Raw genomic sequence first — 21437 nt, 5'->3', positions numbered from 1 at the left:
TGTGGACTGACCACATAAAAAGTAGTTAAGAATTCTCTGAGCAGCCCTGGAATTCCAAACATTCCCCCATCGATATCACCTACCTGAGGAGGAGTCCAAAATTCCAGGTAAGTGTGCAGTCTTCACTGCAGCAAGCAGAGGATTGGAGAGAACCTCAGAATGTCTGGTTTAAGGGGCAACTATTTTAAATGACATTTTTTTTTAAATGAAAAAATAAATAAATAAATAAATAAAAAATAAATACAAACATACTTTTGAAAAGCAAAATGATTTCACAGAAGTTATGGTTTCCTTTTACACATCAAAGCATGCACATGAGGGGAAAAAAGAATTAAATGACATTTTAAATTGGTTTCTAGTTTTAAAAAGTAGCACATATTCAGTAAATAAATGTTAGAAAATTTGGGAAAATTCCAAATCTAGTCAGTTGTAATCTCACCAACCAAAGGACAAATGCTTTTTGTATTTACAAATTTCCATCCAGTATTTTTCCTGATTATATTTAAAACTAAAATGTGTGGTGAGATACATACTAGTCCATATTCTGCTTTTTCATAAAAGCAACATAAAAGGAATGTTTTCCATTTCCATATAGTTCTCCTAGGGTAGAATTTATGGCAGCAAAATTTTCCATCCTACATTGGTGCCATCACTTGTTTAACCTTTGTCCTACTGCTGAGTATTTCAGTTACTTTCCATTTTCAGGACAGCAGCCTGAGAGCTGATAACTTTGAAATGTTGCCCTCAGTGGTGGTGAACTATCCTGATGAGCCCTTTCAAGTGCACCTGATGAGAAGGGTAGGGACTTGTTGTCCTTAAAGTTCTTGGGTTTTGTTTCAGTTTAGAGCATTAACTCTAAAGCGCCACAGTGACTCAGACCGTAAAGTGTCTGCCTGCAATGCGGGAGACCCGGGTTCGGTCCCTGGGTTGGAAAGATCCCCTGGAGAAGGAAATGGCAACCAACTCCAGTACTCTTGCCTAGAAAATCCCATGGATGGAGGATCCTGGTAGGCTACAGTCCATGGGGTCGCAAAGAGTTTGACACGACTAAGCGACTTCACTTACCTTACCTTAGCGTGTTAACACATCTCACTGCTGGTGAAACAAAATGCACATTCTTCTAACCAAAGCCCCTTATTTACCAATCCATGGAGGGATATCTGGGCCAGCCTCAGTGACTGTTGGCATTTCACAGACAAAACCCTGAAAGCGCAGACTTGACTTCACCTACTTTCTATTTCATTTTTCTAAAACTTTTCTCAAAGTGATCAAATTATGAAATGGATGATTGTTCCAGAATTTTCTATTATTTACTTATAAAAATGGCTTTTATTTTTCACTTTCTGCCAGATTCCAGAGATGACAGCACAGTTTGACTCAGTGAGTGGTATCCCCCAGTGTAGCAATATTGTTGCAGGGCAATCCCTCCCATCAGAGGGATCTTAGAAGAGTCACAGGATATAGTCATTTCTATCTTTATACAGATGCCCATCTTCACAGTTAGCACCTCAATTTTAAGATTAATCTGCTTGAGTTAGTCTGGAAGAGGTTAGTACTCCTTTATTTGTGAGGCAGCAATACTCTCTCCACAGAAGAGAAACCTCTGGTTTTTGTTGCTGTTGTTCTTTGGATGGTTTTTGGTCCCACCCTGTGGCCTTAGTTCCCCAACCAGGGAGGGAACACTGCCCCCTGCAGTGGAAAAGTGGAGCCCAAAGACGGAAGTTCACAAGGTCCCCTGGCCCAGAACACGCAGGGAACCAGTAGCCAAAGCTGGTGACTCTATAGAGTAGATGGAGCAAAATTCCAAGTGAGTGTTTGAACCTCCATTAAAATGCTTTCTTAGCTCTAGCTCAGGAAGATCAATGAGGAACTTCCGTTTGGAAGCAAGAGTTAGACGAACTTAGGGAAAATTCTATCTAAAGAAAATAGATCTAGAAAGAGTTTCCCCTTTTTCCCCTCCTCCAGCCTCACTGTAAGGAGTGAGATTCCCTACTACCACTGAATCAGCTGTCCGCCCCTCACACCACAGACTCCAAGGTTAAGCACTCACTTTACCTAAAAACACACAGTTGATTCCACTATTTATAAATGTAGTACACATGATGACAGAACTGGTTAGACTGGTTGGCAGTAGGATCTCTCTCTAGCTTTATGACCTCGTCTAGAGCCAGATGCAAGTGTGCACAGAGGATCATATGAAATGATTACATGCTGCCAGAAGCCAAGTCTGGTCTTTTCAATGATGTAAGCAAGGATTGTGGAGAACTGAGTAGCCTCGCAGACAGGAGCACTGGGAACCTGTGTGAGCTACCAACAACTCGGGCAGAGAAAGCTATGACTCCACAGCTCTCCATGAAGGAGGGAGACTGGGTGATTTCCCCCTTGTGGCAGACTCCAGTAGTGGAAGGAGCAACAACTGAGCGGCCCGGACACCCAGGGTCTGGTCTCTGTCAGACACTAACAGATGCCAGGAGCAGGTCACTTAACCTCTCTAAGACTCAGGGTGCCCTCCTGTAAAAGGCAGGGGTTTCATTAGGTCAGGGATGGCCACTGGATGACACATACACCTTCACATCACCTCCCTCAAGCCTTTGGTGGAGACCACTGCTCCATCACATCACTGTTTAGGCATTTTTCTACAACATTCTAGGCAGGCATTTCCACTTAGAGTTGGCCCACAAGCTGAAATCTACTTATCAACCCCTTATTTGGTGATCTCTGAAGTCCTTTCTAGCCTCTGAAAAGAGAGTTCCAAGTTTCCAAGTGAGAGAGAACCATCTTTCTGATTTGGCAATAGCTCCTCAAAAAAAGGAAAATGGGGACCTCCCTAGTGGCACTGCCTGTCAATGCAGGGGATGTGAGTTCGATCACTGGGTCAGGAAGATTCCACATGCCCTGGAGCAGCTGAGCCTATGCACCACAACCACAGAAGCCCTCATACATGAGGACAGCATCAGTAATTCAGGTGGTTGCAAGTGTGTTTTATTGAAAGTAGCGGTGATTTGGTTAACATGGGTCCCATATTACAACCCACTCCTCACCCCCCAACTACACAGGGGCAAGCCTCAGGCCAGGGGAGCATGTGTGTGTTGGATAAGAGCCCTAACTAGCTTGAGTTATTACCCTCATGCCAGGGAAACATGGTGTGGGGGGTAGGGGGTGGTGTGTGTGTGGTGGGAGTTGCAGGGATAAAAGCCTTAACTAACTTGAGTTATTGCTCCCAGGGCAAGGAAACATGAGGGAGAGGCAGATGCCTTTGTGATGAAGTGGCGCATTTTGCTGCTCTGGCCTCAGGTGGAGACCTACACTGAAGCACCAAAGTGGACTGGCACATACGGTTTTCCTTCACAAGCCACTATGATGCGTTTCTCCACCCGGGTGGTCTTGTAGGCACAGTTGGGGTACTTGGAGCTGCCAGTCTTGCGGCACTCTGTAATGTGCATGGCAGAGTTGCTCTGGTAGCAGTTGGACTGCCCATTCTTGCAGGTGACTTTCTTCTGGGAGCACACGGCCTTGACATTGGCCAGGGACTCGTGCACAAAGGTGTCCATTGGCCTGCATTTCCCCTGGGTCATCTTCCAGCAGACCATCATCAGGTTGCAGTAGTTGGAGCTGCTGCTGGGGGAGCTGCCAGAGTCCGTGTGCTGCCGTTCAAACTTGGCGGCTGCAGATTCCTTGCCCAGGGAAGGCTGGATCCGCACCAGCAGCAGCACCAGGACCAGCAGTGACAACATGACTAGAGACTTCAGAGCCATGATGACCTCACTCCCCTGGAGGAACCTGAATGAGGAAAGGGGGAGAGGAGGAAAAGCATCGCCTTAGAAAGGGAACCCCAGCTCCCACCTGTAGCCTCCCTGGCTTACAGTCAACCAGAAAGATGTTCCTCTTCCTAAGAACCTTTCTAGGTAAGGAGATACTCACATATACTCTTCCCACAAACATTTGACTCCCACTTCCTACAGAGGGGTCATCCTCCTCTCTAGGTGATGACCTCAGAAATGACCTAAAATCCTAGCAGTCCTGTCTTTGAATATAGAAGGTCTTTTGATATGAAATATATTTGGAAGATAAAATACACTCATGCAGCTCTTTTAGTTTAGTTCAGTTTAGTCGCTCAGTCGTGTCCGACTCTTTGTGACCCCATGAATCACAGCATGCCAGGCCTCCCTGTCCATCACCATCTCTCGGAGTTTACTCAAACTCATGCCCATCGAGTCGGTGATGCCATCCAGCCATTTCATCCTCTGTCAGCCCCTTCTCCTCCTGCCCCCAATCCCTCCAAGCATCAGGATCTTTTCCAATGAGTCAACTCTTCGCATGAGGTGGCCAAAGTGTTGGAGTTTCAGCTTCAGCATCAGCCCTTCCAATGAACACCCAGGACTGATCTCCTTTAGGATGGACTGCTTGGATCTCCTTGCAGTCCAAGGGACTCTCAAGAGTCTTCTCCAACACCACAGTTCAAAAGCATCAATTTTTTGGCACTCAGCTTTCTTTAGAGTCCAACTCTCACATCCATACATGACCACTGGAAAAACCATAGCCTTGACCAGACAGACCTTTGTTGGCAAAGTCATGTCTCTGCTTTTTAATATGCTCTCTAGGTTGGTCATAACTTTCCTTCCAGGGAGTAAGCGTCTTTTAATTTCATGGCTGCAATCACCATCTGCAGTGATTTTGGATCCCAAAAAAATAAAGTCTGACACTGTTTCCACTGTCTCCCCATCTATTTCCCATGAGGTGATGGGACCAGATGCCATGATCTTAGTGTCCTGAATGTTAAGCTTTAAGCCAACTTTTTTCACTCTCCTCTTTCACTTTCATCTAGAGGCTCTTTAGTTCCTCTTCACTTTCTGCCATAAGGGTGGTGTCATCTGCATATCTGAAGTTATTGATATTTCTCCTGGCAATCTTGATTCCAGCTTGTGCTTCTTCCAGCCCAGCGTTTCTCATGATGTACTCTGCATATAAATTAAATAAGCAGGGTGACAATATACAGTGTTGATGTACTCCTTTTCCTATTTGGAACCAGTCCACTGTTACATGTCCAGTTCTAACTGTTTCTTCCTGACCTGCATACAGGTTTCTCAAGAGGCAGGTCAGGTGGTCTGGTATTCCCATCTCTTTCAGAATTTTCCACAGTTTGCCAGACGGCAGTTATTCTTCTCCTTGCTGGGTGCCCTTAGGGCTTACCAGCTCACATTGGAGAGCTAAAAATCACTGGTGACTGTGACATCCATGTTTACTGAAATATTTCATTTCTCAATATATAAATATATATATATATATATATACATACATACACACACACACACACACACACACACACACACATATATATATAGATATATTGCAGGGAGAAGTCAATTCCGACTCCATGTACGAACTGTTTCTTTGACTTGCTTTTGTTATTATGATCATATATAAAGGCCTGCCTCAGAGAATCCTGCCCCTCTGCCTGACTGTTAAAATAAAGTGCCTTCAAAGACAGAAATATAGATCAATGGAACAGAATAGAAAGCCCAGAGATAAGTCCACGAACCTATGGTCACCTTATCTTCGACAAAGGAGGCAAGGATATACAATGGAAAAAAGATAACCTCTTTAACAAGTGGTGCTGGGAAAACTGGTCAACCACCTGTAAAAGAATGAAACTAGAACACTTTCTAACACCATACACAAAAATAAACTCAAAATGGATTAAAGATCTAAATGTAAGACCAGAAACTATAAGACTCCTAGAGGAGAACATAGGCAAAACACTCTCCGACATAAATCACAGCAGGATCCTCTATGACCCACATCCCAGAATTTCAGAAATAAAAGCAAAAATAAACAAATGGGACCTAATGAAACTTAAAAGCTTTTGCACAACAAAGGAAACTATAAGCAAGGTGAAAAGACAGCCCTCAGATTGGGAGAAAATAATAGCAAATGAAGCAACAGACAAAGGATTAATCTCAAAAATATACAAGCAACTCCTCCAGCTCAACTCCAGAAAAATAAATGACCCAATCAAAAAATGGGCCAAAGAACTCAACAGACATTTCTCCAAGGAAGACATACAGATGGCTAACAAACACATGAAAAGATGCTCAACATCACTCATTATCAGAGAAATGCAAATCAAAACCACAATGAGGTACCATTACACGCCAGTCAGGATGGCTGCTATCCAAAAGTCTACAAGCAATAAATGCTGGAGAGGGTGTGGAGAAAAGGGAACCCTCTTACACTGTTGGTGGGGATGCAAACTAGTACAGCCACTATGGAAAACAGTGTGGAGATTTCTTAAAAAGCTGGAAATAGAACTGCCATATGACCCAGCAATCCCACTTCTGGGCATACACACCAAGGAAACCAGATCTGAAAGAGCCACATGCACCCCAATGTTCATCGCAGCACTGTTTATAATAGCCAGGACATGGAAGCAACCCAGATGCCCATCAGCAGACGAATGGATGAGGAAGCTGTGGTACATGTACACCATGGAATACTACTCAGCCATTAAAAAGAATTCATTTGAATCAGTTCTAATGAGATGGATGAAACTGGAGCCCATTATACAGAGCGAAGTAAGCCAGAAAGATAAAGACCATTACAGTATACTAACACATATATATGGACTTTAGAAAGATGGTAACGATAACCCTATATGCAAAACAGAAAAAGAGACTCAGATGTATGGAACAGACTTGTGGACTCTGGGAGAAGGAGAGGGTGGGATGTTTCAGGAGAACAGCATTGAAACATGTATATTATCTAGGGTGAAACGGATAACCAGCTCAGGTTGGGTACATGAGACAAGTGCTCGGGCCTGGTGCACTGGGAAGACCCAGAGGGATCGGGTGGAGAGGGAGGTGGGAGGGGGGACTGGGATGGGGAATACATGTAAATCCATGGCTAATTCATATCAATGTATAACAAAAACTACTGTAATGATGTAAAGTAATTAGCCTCCAACTAATAAAAATTAAAAAAAAAAATAAATAAATAAAGTGCCTTGTTCTCATACCCACCGAGGAAACCAGATCTGAAAGAGACATGTGCACCCCAATGTTCATCGCAGCACTGTTTATATAATAGCCAGGACATGGAAGCAACCTAGATGCCCATCAGCAGATGAATGGATAAGGAAGCTGTGGTACATATACACCATGGAATATTACTCAGCCATTAAAAATCAGTTCTAAAGCCATTTGAATCAGTTCTAATGAGATGGATGAAACTGGAGCCCATTATACAGACTGAAGTAAGCCAGAAAGATAAAGACCATTACAATATACTAACACATATATATGGAATTTAGAAAGATGGTAATGATAATCCTATATGCAAAACAGTAAAAGAGACACAGATGTACAGAACAGACTTTTGGACTCTGTGGGAGAAGGCGAGGGTGGGATGTTTTGAGAGAACAGCATCGAAACATGTATATTATCTATGGTGAAACAGATCACCAGCCCAGGTTGGATGCATGAGACAAGTTCTCAGGCCTGGTGCACTGGGAAGACCCAGAGGGATTGGGTGGAGAGGGAGGCGGGAGGGGGGATCGGGATGGGGAATACATGTAAATCCATGGCTGATTCATGTCAATGTATGACAAAAACCACTACAATATTGTAAAGTAATTAGCCTCCAACTAATAAAAATAAATGAAATAAATAAATAAAATGTTCCAGGTTAAAAAACAAATAAATAAAAAAAATAAAGTGCCTTGTTCAGAACCCTGTCTACCAATAGATGGCAGGAAGGAAGAAATTAACACATTCCCCCTGCCTGAGACTTGTCATTCTAGAAATACTTGCAAGATTAATGACCTTTTTACCTTGCTTATTCACCTTCCCCCATCTCTGATCCATAAAGAAACCTGACATCCTGATCAAAGGAAGATAATTATTTTGAGACATTAGTCAGCCATCTTCTCAGTCAGCCAACTTTTCAAATAAAGTCATATATTTTGACTCAATGCCTCATCTCTTGGATTCATTGGCCTGTCGTGCAGTGAGATGGATGAAGCCCAAGCTGGAATCAAGATTGCCGGGAGAAATATCAATAACCTCAGATATGCAGATGACACCACCCTTACGGCAGAAAGTGAAGAAGAACTAAAGAGCCTCCTGATGAAAGTGAAAGAGGAGAGTAAAAAAAATTGGCTTAAAACTCATCATTCAGAAAACTAAGAGTATGGCATCCACTCCCATCACCTCATTGCAAATAGATGGGGAAACAATGGAAACGATGAGAGACTTTATTTCTTTGGGCTCCAAAATCACTGCAGATGGTGACTGCAGCCATGAAATGAAAAGACAGTTGCTCCTTGGAAGAAAAGTTATGACCAACCTAGACAGCATATTAAAAAACAGAGACATTACATTGCCAACAAAGGTCTGTCTAGTCAAAGCTATGGTTTTTCCAGTAGTCATGTATGAATGCGTGAGTTGGACTATAAAGAAAGCTGAGTGCCAAAAAATTGATGCTTTTGAACTGTGGTGTTGGAGATTCTTGAGAGTCCCTTGGACTGCAAGGAGATCCAACCAGTCTATCCTAAAGGAAATCAGTCCTGAATACATTGGAAGGACTGATGCTGAAGCTGAAACTCCAATATTTTGGCCACCTGATACAAAGAACTGACTCATTAAAAAAAGACCCTGATGCTAGGAGAAATTGAAGGTGGGAGGAGAAGGGGACAACAGAGGATGAGATGGTTGGATGGCATCACTGACTCAGTGGACATGAGTTTGAGTAAGCTCCAGGAGTTGGTGATGGACAGGGAAGCCTGGCATGCTGCAGACCATGGGGGTCACAAAGAGTTGGACACGACTGAGTGACTGAACTGAACTGAACTTAATGTGTGTGGGGGGAGCAAATAGGGATTCTACAGGAAATAAATGAGATTTTTAAGGGAATAAACTGGATGGAAAATAATTTGTGATAATATCTGTCTATGCAAATGTGAGTGGTCGATCTTTTCTCAGGCTGTAAAACGCTCATAAGTGGATTTATAGCAACTTTACCCTCAGAAGACTCTACTTTTATTCAGATAAGAGATGCTCCAAAAAAGCTTCTTTCTGCATCTGCTGGGTGTCAAATATCTTGTTTAAAATAACCTTCAAAAAACATAATAACCTTCATATCAACTCTGCAGATCTGAGTGGGTACCCACACTAACCAGTTTAGAATTTGATCACTGATTCATTCATATTTTGTCCTACCTCCCTTCAAAGACAATGGGCTGCTTTTCTGGGCACCTGATGTCCTCTGCTAGCGATCAGAAGTTGTTTTGTGAAATTTGCTCAGCGTTCAAATGTTCTTTCGATGAATTTGTAGGAGAGAAAGTGGTCTCCCCGTCCTATTCCTCCGCCATCTTGGCTCCTCCCTCCACTGATTCATTCATTCATTCAACAATGGGAGCACAGAAATAAGTTAGAGGGCCTGCCCTAAAAGGGCCTCATAGGGTGCTTTGCATTCCTCAGGTGGGTCCCACCAATGTGCTGGGCATGGCTGCATGAAAACAGTCATTCTTGGGGCACTTTTTCAGTGCCAGAAGAATTTCAAGGAGTTGGTCCAACAAGAAGATTTCAGGGTCACAGTTCAAATATGAACAAGCTTTCTTAAACCCAAAGAAGAGTCTTCAATAGCCTACCACATAGGCATCCCTAAGTATTGTTACCAAAAAGTGGGGTTGGGCTGCTCACCACCCAAGAGGCATTAAAGAGGCCCACGTTGGTGAAAGGAAAGTTTGTTCTCTTGCCAATGCTGGCAACTGGGGGTGGGGAGGGCAGACGTCTGTCTAAAGGCTGACTCCGCCACTGTCAATCAGTGGGCAGGAACCTTTATAGGCTGAAGGTGAGGGCTACCTGTAGAAACATTTATGCTGTCAAGGATATTATTGGGCCAACTGATAAATCTGTATACAAAAACAGGAAGCAAACTAACGTAGGGGTACTGTGTTTTACTTCCTGTTACCTCATTGACTTCTCTTATGATAGATGTTCACTGTAATTAACTTCTTTGACAATTATTTACCAGGCATCTACTACACACTAGTTCTTATTACCACACAGAGACAAGACACAGTACCTGCCCTCAAGGCGCTGACAGTTCTATAGGGGGAGCCAAGCTATTACAAAAAGTTTTCAGTGTGCAAGGAGCGTAAGGAAAGGAAGAGGAATTGTTCCAAAGAAGGCTGCACGGAGTAGCTGACCTTTAAATTGAGACTTGGAATGTGTGTAGGTGTTCACAGGTGGACAGGTCTCCCTGTGATACACAGCTGAGAGAGGGTGGATGGCACAGGAAAGGAATCTGTATAGCCTCCAGGTCCATGACTCCAGACTTTTGCATGAGTGACATGAGAACCTCAGGCTGCGCCCTGGAGACAACTAAAACACACACAAAAGAGAGGAGCAAATAAAAATAAATGGAAAAAAAAAAGAGAGAGGAGCAGGTGGGTGACCTCAAGAGACTAAAGCCTTTGCTGGAGAAGCTACAGTGGGGGCAGGGGCAGGTTCAGGGTTTGCACCAGGCAGAGAAATGAGAAGGAAGCCTTGATATTGATCAGGAACATGTAAAGGTTTGTGAGATCTGTAGGATTCAATGAATCCATCCTGAGAACAAGCCATCAGGCTCTTGGGCAGGCTGAACCCAGTAGCCGTGCACCTAGAGAGGAGGGGCTGACTGCTTTCTGCACAGATAGGTTGATTAGACCATGATAAATGATGCCAATAAAGGAGAAAATTAGACCACTGATAGAGAAAGGAGAAATCAAATGGAAGTTCTTTATTCTATCAGTGATCTCTCATTGCCATTAATGTATGGGATAATTGATTAATTTAGAGATTGGTCTAACTCTTCCTAATTTTTTGCAAAAAGGAAAACTACAGAAAACTAATGAAATGAGTTTCAACATCTATCCTTAGTAATCCAGCAGATCACTTCACATCCCTTCTTTGCAGCTCGATAATAATGGTGTTAAATCTCTGTGCTTGCATTCTGTTTTCTCTCTTTTTGGCCAAAAACTACGATCTTAGTTCCTTCACCAGGGGTGAAACCTGTGCCTTCTGCAGTGAAAGCATGGAGTCCTAAACACTGGACTGTCAGGGAATTTCCTCTGTTCTTACTACTTATGAGAAAGTAACATCTGAACAGAATTCGTCAGTACTTAACACAGTCTGTTGTGTGGCTGCTCCTGGTATTCCAATGAATACTTCTCACGACGGCCACTGATATTAGAAATGTTAGCATGGTCCTCCATGGAAAGTATCACTCAACTTCTCTGTCTAGTAATGAGACTTATTACATCACTCTCTCCTCTGCAGAAGAACCTCAGAAGCTTTGTCTGTCCCTATGGACAGACAGCTCCTCAGCTGCTGTGCACTAGTTTGGGTCAGATCTTGCATAGCTCCTTTTTGTGAGCTGATCCCTAATTCATTCCAATGATAGTCTGCAGTCAACATTGTCTCTTTCTTTAAGAAAATGGGGATCTATCATTTTCCTGAGGCCAAGCCAACTCTGTGACAGGAAATCTATTCCCTGGAGAATCCCCTGCTAACCCTTCTGCTGACTCCTCTATTACGTATGTCTTCTCTTTTCATATCTTCTTCATCATCTCACACCCACTGACTTCTCCTCAGCCTCACTGGTCTCCGTAGGCCCCTGAAAAATGCCAAGCCTTTACCAGGCCCTGGACTTCTGCACTTTCTGCATGAAATGTTCTTTTCTATGACATCAGGTTTCAGTTTAAATTTCCCTTCATTAGAGGTTCTTTTCTAACCACCCTCTCTATAGTCCTTGTCTTAGGGCCTCCAGATTGCTATGACAAACTTCCACAGACTGGGCGGCTTATGAACAACAGAAATTCATCTCTCATGGCCCTGAAGACTGGGAAGTCTGAAATCATGGCACCAGCATCTTTAATGTCTAGGGAGAGCCTGTTTTCTGGTCCACAGACAGCTCTTTTTGCCAGGGTTTTCTTGGTGGCTCAGCGGTAAAGAATCTCCCTGAAATATGGGAGACCTGGGTTGAAGACCTGGGTTCGATCCCTGTGTTGGGAAGATCCATGGAGGAGTGCATGGCAACCCACTCCAGTGTTCTTGCCTGGAGAATCCCCATGGACAGAGGAGTCTGGCGGGCTACAGTCCATGGGATCTCAAAGAGCTGGACATGACTGGACAGCTAGGCATATTGTGCACATAGGAGAAGAGGCAGGGGGCTCTCCAAAATCTCTTTTAAAAGGACACAAATATAAAAATAAAATAAAAAGACACTTAATGTCATCCATGAGGGCTCCACCCTCATGACCAATCACCCCAAAGGCCCCACCTCCTAACGCTATCCCATTTGGGTTAGGATTCCAGCATAGGAATTGGGGGAGGTTGAAAACCTTCAGTCTCTAGCAATTCTCTTCTTTTCATCCACCAACTCCTCAATCTACTCATCTTACCTTTTCTTTCATAGCTCTTATTAGAATCTTCAACTATTTATTTGTTTCTTCTTTAACATTTCTCTGCCTCTACTACAAAGTATATTCAAAAGAGTAGGGCCCTGCTACATTGTTAATCAATTATGCTCCAATATAAAGTAAAAAGTGTTTTAAAATTATAAAGAAAAAGAAAAGAATTTGGCCCTTTCTCTTTTTCAAAACTGAGTTCCAATGCTTAGCACATTTCCCATATTTTTTGGCCCATATTAGGCATTTAAATAATAGTTGATGGATGAATGAATAAATTTATATTAAAAAAATTATCCTCCATTAACTCTCTGGCATTTTACAGTTAATTTTTTAATTGGAATATAATTGTTTTACAACATTTTGCTAGTTTCCAGTACAACATGGTAAATCAGACATATATATATAAATTTATTCCCCTCCTCAATAGGAGAATATAGGGGAATATATTCTCCTATTGAGGAGGGGAATATATTCCCACCCTGCCACCCTCATTACACCCAACTAGGTCAACACAGAGCATCAGACTGAGCTCCCCGTGTTGTAAAGCTATCTACCTGCTAGCTATTGCTAGCTATCTACTTTAAACATGGTAGTGTATATATGTCAGTGCTATTCTCAGTTTTCCTACCCTGCTCTTCCCCTTGCTGTGTCCACAAGTCTGTTCTCTATGTCAGCACCTCTATTCCCGCTCTGTAAGTAGGTTCATCAGTACCATTTTTCTAGATTCCGTATGTATGCATTAATATAACTCAACCAAGGCTTGATTATACAACTACTTAAAATATTCTCTTGCTGAACTAGAGGTAGGTGCTTGAAAGTCAGGAATTATATCTAATTCACATAAACATAATAGTGTACATGAATCCCACAATTAAAATAATTCAAACCATTCAGGAATAGGTAGAACTAACGGGGGGGGGGGTGTGTTTGTTTTGCTTTGTTTTTTCAATTATTACACAAGCCTCACTAGGCTTGGCAACCTTAGAAATTTTTCTGAGTTTTTATGATCTCCCTGCACCACCCCCATCCCCACCACACACATATTTTAATGTGCTGATTCATTCCTGCCCTAAAAGAAGTTAGTTTTTCTAAGGGGAAAATATCCTTATCTTTCCTTCAAGAAAACAAAAAGACACAGAAATTTTTATCAGAAAAGTGAAGATTATACACCCACTCTTTACAAAAGAGTAGATCTGGGGCCAACGTCTTTTTCTAAAATTTTCCTTGGAAGTGAAATGCTAAAGGGAAGAATGAGTGGATATCTGTTGGGAGTTCCCATATGGAGGCCCTTCTGGCTATGAAACCTTAAAGAGACACTTTCTGGACTCAGAATGCTCAGTGGCATCAGGGAATAGATGTACATTAAGAAAGAAAGTTTTCTCAAATTTTCCTTCTGCAACTTCATTCACAAACCCCCTCAGTTCAGACTCTTCCATCATTCCAACAATCAGCATCTCAGAAGCATGAGGCTTTTATGAGGAAAGGAGTGGGAATAAGTTCTTGCATTGATCCTGGAGAAGGAAGGCTACAGGAAGTTTCTTCCTGCTTTTTTTGTAGGTCCTTGTGCCATCAAGGTGAATGGCATGCCCTTTCCATCAGTATTTGAAAGCTTCTATCTGGCAAGGCTCTGTGACCTATGGGCATGATCAGTTCTTTTCAGAACTGTGACTCTTCCTGATTTTCAGGTTTACTGCCTAGTGGGACCAAGACAAAAGTGACACTTAAGAGCAAACATGAGACAGTGAAGACTCCCAGCACCCAAAGGAGACCATAAAATATTTCAAGAGCATTTTCCAAAATTTATCAGGAGCCATGGGGAAAGGGGATAAAATGTGGGGATAAAGAACAAGTGAAGTGAAGTGAAAGTTGCTCAGTCATGTCTGACTCTTGGTGACCCCATGGACTATACAGTCCATGGAATTCTCTAGGCCAGAGTACTGGAGCGGGTAGCCTTTCGCTTCTCCAGGGGATCTTTCCAACCCAGGGATTGAACCCAGGTCTCCCACATTGCAGGCAGATTCTTTACCAGCTGAGTCAGAAGGGAAGCCCCTTATAACAGCTTTTCGTTTTCTAACATGTATTGCAAATATCTTAGAACCAACAATGATAAGCAGATTTCTTAAACTCTCCTCAACCCACAGGAACTACTATTTCTGCCCAGGAAAGCATCTGATAAGACTAATGTTTCTGCAGTACTGATCTTCTAAAGTACAAAGTGATTAGAGATCCTTATAAGTCACTATCAAGACAACAAAAAGCAAAAGAAATGAAGGTCAAAGAGAGAAATGGCTTTATTTACTCTTACCTCCTCTGAATGGACTTCACAATGGTTTCAGTTATAAGGTCTTAACCTGTAACCATTGACTAATGTGAATCAGTAAACGTGTTTGATCCCTTAGAGCACCCTGTGGAATCTTCCTTCCTGCACTATTGATCATCTAAGATAATGGGGGAATTAAAGATCTTTGAGATCAATTATTCAGGAGAAGAAAAGAAATGCAAACCAAATGTATTACAAGTGATGGTTCCATTTTTAACTCCCCTGGATGGTTCTACTTTTTAGATACCCCTCTCTAAAGCCTTGTTAACCATAGGAACTGAGCGTTAATATGGATTACAATCAAACATTCCATCACAGCACCAATTTCCAGAGGATCCATAATCTAATCACATATGCCAACTTTCCCTCTATCATGTGCATATTTGATTGTCAGTCACACAAAAACCCCTGAGTTGGGCCACTGAATAAAAGAAGAAGCTGGTTTTTTCAAAATATATTGAGCTGGCTAAAGAGCTGGTTCTCAAGGAGAGGCGCCAGGAGTCCAGAGTGAAATGCCCAGTTGATTCAGGCTGATGTCAAAATTCTAGAAGAATCAACCCAATAGAAAGGCAGATGCGTGTGTCGCTCCTGACTCTTTGTGACCCCATGGACTTTAGCCCTCCAGTCTCCTCTGTCCTCTGAATTTTCCTGGCAAGAATACTGGAGTGGGTTACCATCTCCTTCTCCAGAGGATCGTCCAGACCCAGGGATCAAATCCACTTTTCTTGTGTCTCCTGCATTGGCAGGGGTACTCTTTACCACTGTGCCACCTCAGAAAGCAGGTACCACTGGCTGTTATTAGTCAGGTGGTAATATTTGCATGAACAGTGGAGAGAAGGCTCCTGTCTACAGCCAAAGGGGCTAGGAAATGAGCCAGCTCTTGATGGGAGAGCACTGGTGAGACATATGAATCTTTGGGGCTCCAGTCATGGTTCTGATCCTAGAGGACAGCTAGAGTTCAAAGCAGAAAACCCAGACAGACGATCACTGAGATCATAACAGAAAGTAGGATAACATATGACTGGTAGAATATTCTGACCCATATATTTAATGACTTTTAGCAAACTCAGTGTTTGTAAGGACAGGATGTCCTTCCATTCATCCATCAAACATTTCTGAGCATGGACTCTGTGCCAGGTATTTGGGATTCAAAGACACACCAGTCCCAGGAAGCCCCCAGCAGATGTGACCACTCATCTGTCTCCATGCCTGGCCAACTCTTCACCCTGGGGGGAGAAAGAGAAGCTTCTGGAAACTTCACTTTCTCTTGAAGTCTTCACTTGTGTTCCCTTACACCCCCGCCCTTTCCTCCTCTTTTTTTCTTCTTGACTCCTTTTCTTCCTTCAGATGTTCCATACCCCTGTCCCCATGAGCTTACCTAACTCCAGGTGTCTGGTGTCCTGGTTGAGGTTAACTGACTGACAAGTTTATTTCCTCTGGGCACACAGTTCGGTGTGCATCTGCGTATGTATTTGCATATGCGTGTGTTTGTGTGCACATGTGTGCACATGTGTGTGCATGTGGCTTGAGGTAAGACTGACTCTATAGCTGGATGGGAATATAGGGAAATTCACTTCTGTAAATAAATGTGGAAGTCTGCCCTGTGTCAATCACAGATCTAAGTACAGAGGATAACATGTACAAATATGCATGGACCTTTCTCCTGATGGTTTCTCAATTAAGCCGAAGCTGAGGGTCTGAATGTGACAGACCTAATGAGAGTGTATTTTCCATAGAGTAATGGGCAGACCCTGTAGTTACCTCTCTCTGTCCCATAATCCTACATAAGAGAAAGTTCTTTTTTTTCCATAAGCGTTTAAGGGTGAAAATACATCAAATCTGACAATAATTTTAAGCAATGTTGCTTAAAAGAGCTAATGTCATGTTTACATTTTCACAGGTATAATGCTGATTCCATCACATAATGTGATGTTTGCATGTATGGCTTTATTTCCCATATAGCCACGGAACTTGTAAAGGAAGATTATCTGGATTTGTTAAGCGAGAACTTAACAAATTCCTTCCTTTTTGCCGTGCTTGAAAGACTGCCTGCAAGGACCCCTCTGTAGCTAATACAAGCTGCTCTTGGGTGACTCAGAAGAAGCATAAGCACTTGGCTTGAGGTCACATAGCTTAAAGTATCAGGGCTTTTCATGAAACTTTTTAAAATTTTTTATTTATTTACTTACTATTTTCGGGGGGGGGGGGTGCTGCATTGGTTTTTTTGTTGCTGCATGCGAGCTTACTCCAGTGGCAGTAAGCAGGAGTTACTTTCTAGTAGTCATGCATGGACTTAGTGCACTGGCTTCTCTGGTTGCAGAGCACAGGCTCTAGGGCCTGGGCTTCAGTAGTTGCGGCTCTCGGGCTCTGGAGGGTATGGTAGGTAGGGTTGTGGTGCACAGGCTTATTTGTACCTTGGTATGTGGAATCTTCCTGGACCAGGGATGGAAGCCAAGTCTGTTGCTTTGGCAGGTGGATTCCTGACCACTGAACCACCAGGGAAATCCTTTATGGAACTTTTAATTATACCTCTATCCGTATTCACAAAAAGCTCCTGCTTTCTTTTTGACTTCAAATTTTGCCTTTTTTTTTTTTTAAGAAAGAATGGCAGGAGACCAAGGGAGAAGTCAATTCTTCTAAGAGAAACTATTGTTGCATTAAAATAGGGATTCCCTGGGTGGTGTGTGTTACCAATCAGTCTTCTGAAGGACAACAAAGGGGAAATTGCAGTTGTTCCCAGGGCAAAGCATTTTACCTGGAGGATTCTTAGGAGAAAGGGGTATTGACCCCATAAAAAATAGTCAGGAATTCTCTGAGCAGCCCTGGAATATCAACTAGTTCCCCATCAATATCATGTACCCGAGAAGTCCAAGATTCTAGACAAAGGCACAGTCCCCCCAGCAGGAAGCAGAGGGCTGGAAAGAACCTCAGAATGTCTGATTTAAGGGACAACTATTTTAAATGACATTTAAAATTTTTTCTAGTTAAAGAAGTAACATATATTCAATAAAGAAATGTGAGAAAATTTGGAAAAATCTCAAGTCTAGTCAGCTGTAATCTCACCACCCAAAAGGCACATGTGTGGTATGTTCTGCTTTCGCACTCAGCAATATAAAAGGAATGTTTTCCACTCCCATATAGTTTCTTCTGGGTGGACTTTATAGCAGTATAGCTTGTCATCCCACATTGGTACCATCCCTTGTTTAACCTTTCTCCTACTGCTGAGTACTTCAGTGACTTTCTCTTCTGAGGACAGCAGCCTGACAGCTGATAGATCTTTGAAATGTTGCCCTCAGAGGTGGTGGCCTTTCCTGAGGAGCTCTCTCAAGTGCACCTGAGGAGAAAGGTAGGGACTTGTTCTCCTTGAAGTTCTTGATTTTCGTTTAAGTTTAGAGTGTTAACAACACACCTCACTGCTGGTGAAACAAAAATACATGCTTTTCTAACCTAAGTCTCTTATTTACCAACCCATGGAGGGAGATTTAGACTCAATGCCTGTTGGCATTTCACAGACGAAACCCTGAAAGTGCAGGATGGATGGAGCAAAAGAATCCTGGACTTATTATTTGCTTGCTGACGGCATCTACTTTCATTTTTCTAAAACTTTTCTCAAGCTGTTTTTCAATCACTCAGTCATGTCCGACTCCTTGTGACCCCATGGACTGCAGAACTCCAGGCTTCTTGCTCAAACTCATGTCCATTGAGTCGGTGATGCTATCCAATCATCTCATCCTCTGTCATCCCCTTTTCTTCCTACCTTTAATCTTTCCTAGCAGGAGGTCTCTGCCAATGAGTCAGTTCTTTGCATCAGGTGACCAAAGTATTAGAGTTTCAGCTTCAGCATCAGTCCTTCCAATGAATATTCAGGATTGATTTCCTTTAGGATTGACTGCTTTGATTTCCTTGCAGTCCAAGGGACTCTCAAGAGTCTTCTCCAGCACCACAACTTGAAAGCATCAGTTCTTCAGTGTTCAGCCTTCTTTATGGTCCACCTCTCACATCCATACATAACTACTGGAAAAACCATAGTTTTGACTATATGGACCCTTGTCAGCAAAATGATGTCTCTGCTTTTTATTTATTTATTTTTTTTGTCTCTGCTTTTTAATATGTTGTCTAGGTTTTAATATGTTGTCACAGTTTTTCTTCCAAGGAAGAAGCATCTTTTAATTTCATGGCTGCAGTCACCATCTACAGTGATTTTGGAGCCCCCCAAAATAAAGTCTGTCACTGTTTCCATTGTTTCCCCATCTATTTGCCATGAAGTGATGGGACCGAATGCCATGATCATAGATTTTTGAATGTTGAGTTTTAAGCCAGCTTTTTAACTCTGCTCCTTCACTTTCATCAAGAGGCTCTTAGTTCATCTTCATTTTCTGCCATAAGGGTGATGTCATCTGCATATCTGAGGTTATTGATATTTCTCCCTACAATCTTGATTCCAACTTGGACTTCATCTAGCCTGGCATTTCACATGACCTACCCTGAATATAATTTAACAAGCAGGGTGACAATATACAGCCTTGATATACTCCTTTCCCAGTATGGAACCAGTCTGTATTCCATTTCTGGTGCTAACTGTTGCTTCTTAGCCTGCCTGCAGGTTTCTCAGAAGACAGGTAAGGTGGTCGGATATTCCCATCTCTTTTAAGAACTTTCCAAAGTTTGTTTTAGTCCACACAGTCAAAGGCATAGTCAGTGAAGCAGAAGTAGATATTTTTCTGGAATTCCCTTGCTTTCCCTATGATTCAGCTTAACCATCTGGAAGTTCTCAGTTCACTTGCTACTGAAGCCTAGCATGGAGAATTTTGAGCATTTGCTACTTTGCTAGCGTGTGAAATGAGTGCAATCACATGGTACTTTGAACATTCTTTGGCATTGCCCTTCTTTGGGACTGTAATGAAAACTGATCTTTTCCAGTCCTGCGGCCACTGCTGAGTTTGAGTGCAGCATTTTAGCAGCAGCATCTTTTAGGACTTGAAATAGCTCAGCTGGAATTCTATCACCTCCATTAGCTTTGCTTGTAGTGATGCTCCCTAAAGCCCACTTGACTTTGCACTCCAGGATGTCTGGCTCTAGGACAGTGACCACACTATCATGGTTATTCCAGTCATTAAGACCCTTTTTGTATAGTTCTTCTGTGTATTCTTGCCACCTCTTCTTAATCTTTCCTGCTTCTGTTAGGTCCATACCATTTCTGTCCTTGATTGTGCCCATGCTTGCATGAAATGTTCCCTTGATATCTCTAATTTTCTTGAAGAGATCTCTGGTCTTTCCAGTTCTATTGTTTTCCTCTATTTCTTTGCACTGTTCACTTAAGAAGGCTCTCATCTCTCCTTGTTGTTCTTCAGAACTCTGCATTCAGGTGGGTATCTTTCCTTTTCTTCTCTGCCTTTCACTTCTCTTCTTTTCTCAGCTATTTGTAAGACCTCCTCAGACAACCATTTTGACTTATTGCATTTCTTTTTCTTGAGGATATTTTTGATCACTGCCTCCTGTACAGTGTTACAACCTCTGTCCATAGTTCTTCAGGCACTCTATCTATCAGACCTAATCCCTTGAATCTCTTTGTCACTTCCACTGTATAATCACAAGGGATTTGAATGTCCTAGTGGTTTTCCCTGTTTTCTTCAATTTAAGCCTGAATTTTGCAATAAAGAGTTCATGATCTGAGCCATCATCAGCTCCCAGTGAGCATATTACAAAATGGATGACTGTTTCAGAATTTTCTACTACCTTTTTTTTAAATGGTCTTTATTTTCACTTTCTGCCAGATTCCAGAGATGACAGCACAACTTGCTTCAGTGGGTGGTGCCCCACAGTGTAGAAACATTCTTACAGGGCACATCCCTCCCATTGGGAGGAAGCACTCCTTGTGTAATTTTTCTCTGATTGGTGAGTCACTGCTCTAAGTCACTCACATCCCATCACCTTGCTTCCTTTAGGTTACTGACAGGGAGCAGAAGATGTTAACTCAGTTCCTTTTAAGGAATCTGGTGAACCCAGGCTGTGGTCCCCAGTTGATGAAATAATTGAGTAACAAAAGGAAGTGACAATGATGGAACATAGCAAAGAATATTTAACATATGGATAACAGGAATTTCTGAAGGTGAAACATATGCAAAGATGGAAGCCAATACTAAAAGCTATAATTCGGTAAAACAACTGAACGTTTAAAAAGAAGGTTTGTGAGTGCAAAATGAAAGTGAATACACTATAACTGAGAATATCGATGTAAAATGACCAATACCAAGACATAGTTTAGTGAAATGACAAAATTAATGAAAAAAAAAAAAAACCATTTGAGCAGCTAAAAATAAATGTGACTTACATACAAAAAAAATTTAAGATAGTCAAGGGAAAAAATTTTAAAGCAAAAATTTTATTTATTTTAAGAATTTGTTTTTAATTTGGAGGTGGTTTTACTGTTCGACATTTATTAGAAGGGTAAAAAAAAAATTGTTTTCAGAGCTTCTGCTTTAGAAAATAAACTTACTCTTTTATGGAGAACAAAACCCAGTATTTTAGAGTTAGAACTCAAAACTTTCAATGTTATTTAAATGTCCTATTCCCAGGAGTTAATATATGCTGTGATGCAATTACAATTCCCAGTGTCCTTCATTTCTGTGTAGGTTCCTGTTTCCGCCTGTTATTATTTTTCCCCTGCCT

General features: G+C 42.1%; 1 protein-coding gene across 1 annotated transcript in view; it reads right to left on the bottom strand.

The window, feature by feature from the left end:
- Positions 1 to 1106: 1106 nt before the first annotated feature.
- The window catches only part of LOC110149873 (seminal ribonuclease-like), a 41104-nt gene continuing 20773 nt past the window's right edge, over positions 1107 to 21437 (bottom strand). The window contains exon 2 of the mRNA XM_070468503.1: positions 1107 to 3780. Coding sequence (XP_070324604.1) covers positions 3303 to 3755 — 453 coding nt within the window. The 5' untranslated portion in view covers positions 3756 to 3780 and the 3' untranslated portion in view covers positions 1107 to 3302. The remainder of the gene's footprint in view (positions 3781 to 21437) is intronic.

This window comes from Odocoileus virginianus, chromosome 6 (assembly GCF_023699985.2).
Source record: "Odocoileus virginianus isolate 20LAN1187 ecotype Illinois chromosome 6, Ovbor_1.2, whole genome shotgun sequence".
NCBI lineage: Eukaryota > Metazoa > Chordata > Mammalia > Artiodactyla > Cervidae > Odocoileus > Odocoileus virginianus.
This window is presented reverse-complemented; position numbering and strand designations above follow the sequence as displayed.